At 33.9% G+C, this 12428-nt stretch overlaps 1 protein-coding gene across 1 annotated transcript in view; it reads right to left on the reverse strand.

The window, feature by feature from the left end:
• The window catches only part of LOC129231695 (uncharacterized), a 107611-nt gene that overhangs the window by 32429 nt on the left and 62754 nt on the right, over nt 1-12428 (reverse strand). The window contains exons 21-22 of the mRNA XM_054866059.1: nt 11077-11208; nt 5032-5289 (exon numbers count right to left, since the gene is read on the reverse strand). Of these exons, the coding sequence (XP_054722034.1) occupies nt 5032-5289; nt 11077-11208 (390 nt within the window). The remainder of the gene's footprint in view (nt 1-5031; nt 5290-11076; nt 11209-12428) is intronic.

Raw genomic sequence — 12428 nt, forward strand, 5'->3', positions numbered from 1 at the left:
GCATCCAAATGGTTTCAAATGTCTGATTGAGGGTGATTTTCCCCCATATAGCTCAAAAGGAGTTAGTTTTTGATCTCTATGACATACGCGGTTCCACGTGTACGTGAAATACAACATGGCTTCAGGCCAAAAGTTTTTACCTATACCACTCTCTTCTAAAATTACCCTAGTACCATCTGCCACAGTTCTGTTAAATACTTCAGCCGCCCCGTTTTGCTCAGGGGTATAACTATTAGTGAATTCATGTTTTATTCCTTCATTTTGACAAAATTTACTTAAAATTGTATTTGAAAATTCCCCTCCATTGTCAGTTCTTATTGCTTTCAGCTTTGTTCCCAGAAATCTCTCTGCCCTTTTAATATGATTAATGAGAATTTCTGCTGCCTGATTTTTATTTTTCAATGGGTACAATGACGTTCTACGGGAATAATCGTCAACAACTGAAAGAAAGTATCGTTCACCTCTTCTACCTTCAATACTCGATGGCCCCCAAATGTCACTATAAATTAATTCTAAAGGTTTCTTTGATCGAATTTCGTCCATTGGTTTGAAAGATACGCGTCTGAACTTTCCTAATTTACAATCTTCACAATTTACTTTATCATTTTTAAAAACTGGTAGACCCCTAGTACATTTATATTCAGCAGTTTTCTTTATATTATCGACATTTACATGAGCAAATCTTTTGTGCCATAATTCTAAGCTTTCAGTACTACTAGCTTCATAATTAACATTTTTATGTACATTTTCTGAAATTACCTTTGGGTTAACAAAATAAATGCCATTAGATAGTTTAGCTTTAAAAATTATTTCGCCATTATCTGATACAGTTACCAAACCTTTTCCCCCTTTAAAACATGCTCCCGCTTGGTCAAATCTGGGACCAGACAGTAAATTTCTTCGCAAATGCGGCGAATACATCACATTTACTAAATTAATGGTCTTAGGACCGAACTTTAACTTTATCTCTCCAACCCCCTCAATTGGAAAAACATGATTTTGGACTGCTACGGCCATCTTTCGATCATTTACAGGTTCATATTTATGGAAAAAGTTCTTATTATTTGCAAAGTGATGGCTGGCCGCCGAATCAAATGCCCATGATGAAGGATTACAGTCTATCTCGTTAAAGTTCGCTTCCGAAATAAAAAATGTTTTGGAAGAGTACTCACACTTTTTCGGCGATGAGGAGCTGCCTCTTCTGGTATACTGGTTCCTGTTTCTTCCTCTTGACCTCCTCTGGCCATAACTTGACTTCTTGGAGCTTGTGGATGGACTTCCTCCGCGGTTCCTCTCTGGAAAACTACAATCTTTGCGGATGTGGCCTGTACGTCCGCAATTATAACACGATCTTTTTTCTTTTGGAGCAACGTAGTTGGCGCTAATATTATCCTCGTCCTTCAGCTTTAATCTGCTCTCTTCAGAAATTAAGTCCTGTACTATCGCATCAAAAGAAAAATCCTCGGGTTTCTTTCTCAAAATTGATTGGCAAATGCTGTCATATTCCGATGGAAGATATCTCAAAACTTGAAAATTTAAGTATGACTCAGAAAAATTCTTGTCGATTCCCTTTATCCTGTCATAAATTCGACGAATTCTTGATGCGAAGAGATTAATGGATTCGCCTTGCTCAATTCGACAGTTTGTTAACTCAGTAAAAGTTCTCATATGCACACACCTGTTATCAGGATAAAAGTGTGCTTTTAGACATTCCCACGATTTTTCTGGCGACTCACAATGCTCTATTATTCTTTTGAATTCGTTGTCTACAAACAAATATATTAAAGATAATGCCGCTCGTTCTCTGGCCAAAAACTCACGAACGTCTCTCTCAGTAAATCCTGAATCTTTAGAGACTACTGGCACTGTTTCCTTACCAGTTACAATGTCCCAGGCGTTTTTCTCCATCAGGACAAATTTCATATCTGCTGCCCATGACACATAATTTGTGCCATTTAATTTCTCAATAGTTATCTGGGGATTCGCCATTATTTCGACAGAAAGTCGGAAGACAATATCAATGAAAACTAATAATCTAATATTTATCATCAGTATGCTCTTGTCGAAAAAAAAATCTTCTATACGGCCCCCCCATCGAAAATTATCACAGACGTCAAAAACATCATTTCCATCTCCAGTCCTACTGAAAATATAGGCTATCGAAAACAGAGTCCAGGTTGCCCATAACCTTTTAATGAGCAAGAGAATGCTCAAGACTAATAATCTCTAAATGCAATAACCTAATTAAATGTATGACTAGAAATGCATGATTAAAAAATAGTTGAAGACAACTTAAAAATAAAAACCAAATTTATTTGGTCATTTAGTAAAGTTAGTTAAATAAAATTAAAAACATTTGAAACAACGCGAACTAGAGCTGAGCTATATCAATCTATTATCTATTTATTAAAAAGAACCCGCATCGTTGCATAAAAGCAAACGGGAGCTCGAGTCAACCTGCCAGAGAGAAAACACCGAAGAAGTCTCCTTTCTACTCGAAACATTTCCTTTTATCGTAAGTGAACTCATTTGCATGCGGACGCCAAATCACCTGATACACGCCAGCATAGCACCTGGCCAATGAGCATCAGGCACGTGCCGATCTATTACGATGCATCACCGATTACGTGAAGGTCGTGACGTCATAGATCGGCGACTGCACGTGCGAGATACGTCATCAGGCGTCCGCATTAGAAGAAAGAAAAACATCGTTGAAAATTTCTCAATGATTAGGCAAGTGACTGATATTATGGTGGGATAAGTGGTGAGATGAATTCGTTAATTATTTCATATAAGGGGCGCTAGGCCAACAAGCGACACCTACAATGTGTTTAAATAAGGAAATTGTACAGACATTTTCCCACGTGCTAATTCAGTTTGAACGTTGCTGCGTGTTGGAAAATTGTTGTGATGCCTCGTGTAAGAAGGAAAAATGCGTACCAGCACGTTTCTGCCTTTGATAGAGGTCGAATTGTAGCCTACCGGGTTTGCGGTTTTTCCTATCGCAGTACTGCTGCTCGCCGTCGGTCGAGATCCGATGATAGTTAGCAAAATATGGAATCGATGGGTTCAGGATGGTAATACAGATCATCGTGCTGGTTCTCAACGGCCAGTAATCACTAGCAGCCGAGAGGACAGGCATGTTATCCGCATGCCCTTCATGGATCGTACAGCCACGTCACGAGCTTTGAGTCAAGAAATGGGGTCATTTGCGAGACCACAAGTGTCTGCACGAACAGTTCGGCGACGTTTACAGCAGCATGGACTGTCACCTTGGAGACCATGGCTGCTGCTACCATTGACGCTGCATCACAGACAGGAACGCCTTCGATGGTGTGATCAGCGACGAACCTTGGTGTACCAATGGCAAGACGTCATTTTTTTTGATGAATCTGGGTTATGTTTACAATATCATGCTGGTCGCATTCGTGTTAGGCGACATCGTGGTGAACGCACACTGACAGCGTGCTTTCGCCATTGTCATACTGGCCCATCCCCTGGCGTGATGGTATGGGGTGCCATTGGATACACATCTCCGTCACCCTCTGTTCGCATTGACGGCACTATGAACAGTCGGCGTTACATTTCTGATGTGTAACGACCCGTGGCACTACCCTTTATTCGAGCCCTGCGAAACTTTGTTTCAGCAGGATAATGCACGACCGCATCTGGCCGGGAATGTGCAGACTTTCCTTGGTACGGAAAATGTTCGACTGATACCCTGGCCAGCACGTTCTCCAGATCTCTCACCAATGGAAAACGTCTGGTCAATGGTCGCTGAAAAACTGGCTCGTCAGCTAACGCCAGCCACTACGGTCTATGAACTGTGGCATCGTTTTGAAGCTGCATGGGTGTCTGTACCTGTACATGCCATCCAATCTCTGTATGACTCAATGCCCAGGCGTATAAGTGCTGTTATTGCTGCCAGAGGTGGTAGTTCTGGGTACTGATTTCGCGGGATCTATTCACCCAAATTTCTTGAAAATTTAATCATTTTTTATTTCTAACATAATATATGTGTCCAATAAATATCATTTTGTTATCTGCATTTCCTCCTGGTGTAGCAATTTTAATGGCCAGTAGTGTATGTATAAGTTATATAACATTCATAAACTATAACAAGGACATGAAAATGAGTTTCTGTTAGAATGACCCCTATATGATAGATGCGTAGATCAATATATAATAGAAAAATCAAATCAAAAAGAAAACTAATATTTCTTCATAAAATTTTTTAAAAAAAACACAAAAATTCCATGATAATGAACTTCAAGGGACCTTGTTATTTTGTTTGTTGTAATGAAATTCAAACAATGTTATGGCAATTAAAAAGGGACCAAACATTTATTTAATTGAAATAGATATTTTGTTGTATTGGTATTTGCTGTAATAAGATTTTACAGTAAGATCAAAACTTATCAAGACATACAAAATATTTATTGAATGAAAAAGGTGATGATTTTAAAAGAAAATTATGAAATTGTACATTGCAATTTTATGCATTAACAATGAATACAGTAACGGAATTAAGAAAAACAATTGAATTGGAGTTAAGTCCCTCACACATTTTTAGGGAGAGGTGCAAGTGACAGGCACACATATAAGTAACCATCTCATAACCTCCTATTTAAAAAAGAAGGCATTAATTCAGTAAACATATTTTAAAAACGAATGATTTAACCTTTTTAATTCTATAATATTGTTATTATTATTAATTCATAATGAGATATCACCTAATGTTGCAAAAAATTATATTTATCTATTGTTTATGAACTCATTCAGCATAGTTTCTAGCTCAGCGCATACTTATAGTATTTTGAATAAAAAGAAAAGAAAAATCAGCCAATTAATTCCTGAAAATTGGTTGATTATAAATAATCAGCAAAAAAGTTGATTATTAATACTGCCGATTAATTAGTGTATTCTTAGTATAATTATATTGAAAATCACAAAGGAGATAAATAATTTACACAAGATGAAAGAGTAGGTTAGGGGAATTTTTTCAGTATTAGAAAAAGGAATGAAACATACCTCGACTATGGACTCTGAAATTGAGGAAGAATTGACTAAATTAGGTAAAAGATGGCTTTGTTGCAGAGTGCCATTTGAATTTGATGTCCTCTGCAGCAACGTGTTGTCCACATATGAACTAGAAACATGATTAGATCTTGAATTTTGGCTCAAAGCGTTCCCATGTTGACGTGCACGACGTGAGTTTTGAGCCTGTAGTCTTAGAGCTTGTGGGTTACACCCCCATGTATATATGTTGTTTTTTCTACTAATAGCTAACTATTAAGGACAAAAAAATTCAATGAGCACTCCTTAATTCATATTTAGATGTAAAAAAACATAATATACAAAAGAGTTTCAATCAAAATGAATAATTTTTATAGACAAACTAAAGGATTCAGGAAATTGTAAAATATTATGAAAGTAATTGTTAATTAATGGAAAAACCACAAGACCTGCACAATAATTACAACAATTTTTAAAAGATATGCTTGGGGCATTGTTAACAGAGTTATTTGACATTTATCACAAATTGATAAATATTCACTTGAACAACTCACAAGTTATTACAACTATGGCAATTTTCTACAAAATGTAACACGTTTAAATATTTGATTTAGGCTTGACAGTAACCAATGAATTACTCTAAGAGACTTAAGAAAAATGAATGTGTTTATTAGATAATGAAAAAAATCCAGTTATCTATACTGCCGTGCTAAGCATAAATGTGGTATCTGCAGTTGAGCTCAAAATGAGAAATTCATGATTAAAGTTTTACAACTTGTTTCTTTGATTTGCGACTTAACTTATTGTCCAACTCACGGAAGTTGTTTTGTAAATAATTGGTTTCTCCTATGGGAGTGCGTACTTTTGTAAACATCTTTATTTAAAATTAATTAATGTAGCTACAACTAATTTTCTCATCATAAAGTTTTCATATACTAGGTTGATTTAACTGTAAGCGACTATTACTAATCATGTTCAGGTGTATCTGCACGGATATGACAAAAATAGCTTAGAAAAAGACGTTTTATGTAGTACTGAATAATATTGAAGCAGCCTTTTTTTTTAATCTGGGCTAAAAGACGTAACTGTCATGTTATTTTGTTGACACAAATCTAACAGAATCTTCAGAAAATACCATTTCAGAGATTCAAAACTGTAAATTACAGTAACATTAATTTTGTTCTCTATGTTTATTAACAGAGCGAGTAAATTAATTTTGACAGTAGACAATATTTTATTTAAAAAATGACAGGAAAAGAAAGGCATAAAATCAAGTTTTTGCTAAAATGAATCAGACATAGATATTTTAAACATAAAATTTTAAAAAATTTTAAAATAAACTGGGATAAATATATATTAAATTTTTATATGCTCATTTATTTAGATAGTAATACTTTATTTTCTAGATTCATTTTGAGAGCATGAAAATGATTTTGACAGCAGATAATGCTTAACCAAAAATATAACTTGCTGGAGAAAAAAATGCATTTATTTGTAGAAAAGAATTAGATTAGATTATTTTATGTGCATTTTATTCTAGGAAATTGAAATTTAAATAAATTACTTATTTAAAGTAGGAAATTTTGAATTTTTACATGAATATTTAAGCAAGGTTGAATTAATTTTAATTATCAGCCCACATTAATTTTTCAATTAATAGGCAGACTGTCACATTATTAAATGCTGCATTAGCAAGGCATTAAAGCCTTATCTACATAATTACAAAGAAAAAAAGGGGTAACGGTGGCAGATACCACTTTTAATGGAGCAATTTTTTAGTATTTGTCCATTATGTTCAAGTGTCATAAGAAATATACGCACAATATGCAGATACCAGTTTTTTCCAATGACTTTTTAAAATATTTGGTGGTCACAAGTCACCAAAAAACTTGCCATTTAAGTTCACAAAGTTATTAATAATCAGCTGGTGTCAATAACTCTTTTTTGCTAAAATATGCAGATACCACATCTGTGCTTAGCACAGCAATATAAACACAGACAGTTTTTTTTAATGAAGTTGTACAATTTATTTATTATAGGTATTTTTTTAAATTATTTCTTCAAATAATTCGATATTATGATACTCAATATGCATATTTATTTAGATCAAGCTATTGGCATAAAATAAGAGGTAACTATAACAACAGTATGTATATAAGCCAAATCAAATTGCTGGCTTGGGCATTTACTCTACAGTAATGGGTCTTGACTACTTTTTGATAGACAGTGAGTACTTGCCATTGGTTTCATAGAAATATGTATAAATATGAATCAAACAAATTTATGCGGCACATTACTCTGCACTCATTTGAAATGTTTTACTGAAGATCTAAACAGTTTTGAGTAATATAAATAAAATTTTCAAATCAACAGCAGCAAATTGTTAGACATTAAATTCATTGTGTGGATTAAGAGTCAAGGAAAATTTGTTTATTGGCATACAGTTAACTTATTTATGCACTGGAGAGTAGTTGCATTATTTTCTGTCTAAGTACAAGCAATAAAAAAGGAACAGAAAATAAATGCTATTTTGGGTAAACATTGTAAGATGCACAGAACAACCAAGAACAATGATGGGAAGTGTTAAAACCAAAATAACTACATGATGACTTGCTTACTTAATACTTATCACTCTCAGTTGTCCCTCTGTCAGCTGTTATGGTATGATCAGACTCCAGTGTTTTGTTAACAGTAAGATAATAATGGGTTTACTGACAAGGAAGAAAATATTAAAAACACCTTAAAATCAATCTACTCCTCTTCAGGTACAGAAAACTAGATTTAGTAAAACATGTATGAAAAAATATTGCATTAGAGAGTACGAAAGTAAGCGCACAATATTTTGGTAATCAAAAAGAACAAAAAGTTAACATAAGACGATTATGTATTAGAATATTACAATTTCAAGTACACTGTAACAAATTTCGGAAACGTTTCTGGGTATATCGGAAACGTTTCCGAAATAATAAGAATCCTTCATCCAATAGCGAACTCCTCATTATTCAGAAAGCTTTCTGTTATTTCAAAAAATCTAGAAGCGGAAGTGAGGCGCAATGCTTCGAAACGTATTTTATCCTTCCAACACAGGCGCCAGTGAGTCGGAAATAACGAGAGCTTATTTTTTGATAGACATCGGTAAACGATATTTATCCGCGTTCTCATTCCTAATGTAATGTAATATAAAATTTACTTCATTCAAATTAGATTAACTTCTCAACTCTTTCGGCACGTGTAAAGTTTCAGTTTTAGGTTGGCATCCTTTGATGCCCAATCATATGCAAATGAGGCAAGTATAAATAGTGAACGATTTCAATCGTTCTCTCTCTCTTTCTTTTGTGTTGGTCAGCCTCTTGTGAGTTAGGTCCGATAGATGTTGGGGAGTTGCGAACTCCGCCTCCACTTATGGCCAGGGTTTATTCTTATGAACTTATTTTTGTTAGTTTATTTATTTTAGTTACTATGGACCAATAAATTTTTGGTAAGATTTTAACAAGTTTCCAATGTTCATTTCTTCACATTAACATTTGATTCTGCACCTTCCACTGTGTGATATTATCTCTGCTTGTATAAGCATGTAACATTGTTGACTGACTTACGAAATTTAGCCCTTCGGCTTTTCGTTTAAACATCGTAAGTTATCATTTTTTTCCTTATCTATGGTTGCTGCAGTCAGCAACTGTTTAGCATTGGATTACTTGTTATTTCATGTCTAGAGAGTAGTAAATTGTGTCGAAACTAATTTATGTCTTTGCATTTTGGGCTGCCCTTGATTTTTTAGACGATGTACGCAGCTATTAAGTTAGTTAATAACAATTTGCTTCTTTACAATTTCCGGTGCGACCATGATTACATATATATTGTGTGTTCAAGCGTGAATAGTTTCAACACCTGTTTTTATACTTAATGAAACGAAACCCTTTGGATTACTTATCCAGCTGTAATGGAGGTACTTAGATTTTCTTCCGCTCATGTTCACTTTTAAGTATTAATGAATATTTTAAAGCATGTTGTTATATACATTTATATTTTTGTTGATTTGCAATTGATGAGGCTCCAATTGTAACTGTTCTTGGGTTTATCGAATTAATTTAAAGTTATCCTACATACCTATGTGCGCAGTGTACTATTTGTTGTAACCAATTGAAACTGATTAATTACGCAAAAGAAATAAGATTTATATTTGAAAAGCAATCACAGAAAAGTTATTTCGAAATACTTGCATATACATACATTGGTTCAAAAAAAAAAATTGTTTAATTCATTAAAAATATGGTAATGCAAATGTTTTTTAGTATTGTAATATGCTTCACAAAAAATGTGCCAGTATTATTTATCTTTTTCTATTATAATTTATTCATTTATTTAAAAATATTTATACCATTAGAAAATGGCCCAGTTATCTATTAGTAAGCAACATAGTTATGCAATTAATTCATGTGCTTATTCATTTTGTTAAATGTGGTTGACAATAAAAAATTCCTTGACATTAGTTGTTCGTTAAATAACATTTCCTTTGTGGATATACTAGTTCAATATAGGATAGTCAGGAGGAATGAGTTAGTGGCAAAAATGGAACAGCTGTATTTACAAGCCGAAATAAAAAGAACTATTATTTCATGTCATTGTTTTAAAAGTGATCATTTTTTAAATACTATGTTATTATTTTCAATGTACATATGGGCATTGACATTTTCAGGGATTGCTTTTTTTTAAAAGGGGGGCGCTTTATAGCATTTTATGGATTCACCATCACTCTTATGGTGTGAGGGGGGGAATCTCGTATATATGAAATGGAGTAATCATGCAATAGAATTCAATGTTTTAATAAATAAAATATATAATGCATCTTGCGCACATTGTAAAAATAAAATCAGTAACCTATTTTGATTAAGTATTTATATTTGTGATGAACTGGAAAAGGGCAAGAACAGAAGAATCAACCCGAATGGTTCCAACAGAAGGACTTGGTGTCATATTTAAATTCACCAATTTCTCTGTTGCACTTTTCGGTACACTTTGTTCGTCAGAGAAATAGACTTGACGCGAAGGAAAGGTAAGTTCTGTCAAATTTTATCCGAAAATAAAAGCTATCAAGTTTGATACAAGATATGTTTTTAAGTTCTGCATTAAAAATACAATATGTTGATAATTTTATCTTGAAAATATTGAGAGAAAAACTGAAGTTTAAGATTGTTTAACAAACAATCCCACTTTTGAGAAAGTACCCCCCCCTCCCTCCCCTCCCCTAACGATTTTGTGATTAGGAATGAAACTACTACATTATTTCATAAATTTTCAAAAATTTATAACTGTGCATATGTTATGCTGTTAACCATGCTATTTGTCATTAGAAATTCAGAAGAAAAAATCCACGAATGATTCTAAAATTGCTTGTTTCATTGCTGTTAGATATGAAAGAACTGAAACTGATATGGTATGCAATACTATAGTAAAGAATTATATTTTAGAAAAAATCACGGAAAAAGGATCCTGAAATTCTCGGAAACGTTTTTGAAAATTGTTTGGAGAGTTCCGAAATACTCGGAAACACTTTGGAAACTTTCATGAACCACAGCTGCACAGAATACTCAGAAACATTTCTGGAAATTACGGAAAGAGGATTCCGAAATACTCAGAAACGTTTCTGAAAATTACAGAAAGAGTATTCCAAAATACTCAGAAACATTGAAAGAGGATTCCGAAATGCTCAGACACGTTTCTGGACATTACAGAAAGAGAATTCCGAAATACTCAGAAACGTTTTTGAAAATTTCATCAACCGCAGCTGCACGATATACTCAGAAACGTTTCCAAATTTTTTTTACAGTGTACTATTAGCTTTGGTTATTTAATTAAAAAATCATCCTTTGACTGTTCCTGGCTATAAAATTATCTTAATGAGCAGACATGCTTGCAAGGCTAAAAGTAAAGAGCTATCTTTATCTACACAATAATAATTCTTGACTGTAGTATATAACATTTGCAAGTTTATAATTAAAATTGTTCACTGCATTAGGCTAATATATATAATCTGTACATTAAACAGAAATATGCACTTACCACATGAAAATGACCAGAAGCTATTAATTTTATTCTCTCAGGAATGTTGACTAATTGAGGGTAACTTTGCTTAGCTACAGATCCAGTTCCTAACTGGCCAAACATACCACATCCAAAAGTATACACATCTCCCTAGAAAGATAATACACTGTATCAAAGAATTTTTATTCTTTAAAAAATGCAGCATAAAATTTACAATTAAATTTAAGAGATTAGACACATTTGTTTACTAATCTAGTAGAGAAAGGAAATACCTGTTACTTTTATATTCATCAAATCATTGACATATAAATTCTATTTTTACAGAATATGTGCATTTAAGGATAATCATTATGTTTGTGAACATTGTCATTCAACAAAAGTTTTAACTTCACACTTCTTAACATAATGTTACTTAAAATTTTTCACAATGCATGTTCTATTGAAGTAATTAGCGAACCATCGAGTCATATCAACAATGGAACCTTACAGGTAGTTATCAAAATAATGGAAACACCTGTGAAAAAAGTGACATTTTTGAATGCGCTTCGTATGTAATAAAGAATAAAACTGAATTACTGTTTTTTTTTAATGTTTAGCAATGTATATATTCTGGTAGTATATGGTGGCATAATTTGAAGTTCTGGAAGTCTTGGATTTTTTTTCTGGCGCGTGAAATGTCGGACCTCTCAAATTTTTAAAAAGGTCAAACTGTTGGAGCATGTCTAGCTGGAGCAAGTGTAACTGAAGCATCTCAACGTTTTTGTGTTTCTAGAGGTACAGTATCTAAAGTCATGACAGCATACACAGAGCACGGTAAGACAAGCTCGGCAAAGCAAATAGTGGGCGGAAAGAGCAGCTCAGTGAAAGAGACCGACGGATATTGAAGCGGATTGTAAGGTTCAAAAAGGGAACAACAGCAGCAAAAGTAATCACAGAACTCAATCATCATTCATATTCACCAGTGTGCGTGATTGCTGTTAGAAGGCACAATTATAAACAGAACATTTTCACAGAGTAGCGATTCCCAAAACACTTGTCACAGATGTTAACGATAAACGTCGTCTACAGTGGTGTCACAATCACAAATCCTGGTTGATAGATGAGTGGAAGAGAGTAATATTGTCTGACGAATCGTTTTTAACACTTTTCCCTACGACAGAACGGGTACATGTTTAGAGGACACCATCACAAGCGTCTGATTGTGATTATCTCCTTCCAACTGTCAAGCATGGAAGAGGATCTGTCATAATATGGGCAGCCATGTGGAGGTTTTTCACTGGACCCAGTCGTAACCCTGAAAGAAAGGATCACTGGACACAAGTATAAAGACAGTTTAGTAGACCAGATCCATCCTATGATGCAATTTTTGT

This window comes from Uloborus diversus, chromosome 10 (genome assembly GCF_026930045.1).
Source record: "Uloborus diversus isolate 005 chromosome 10, Udiv.v.3.1, whole genome shotgun sequence".
NCBI lineage: Eukaryota > Metazoa > Arthropoda > Arachnida > Araneae > Uloboridae > Uloborus > Uloborus diversus.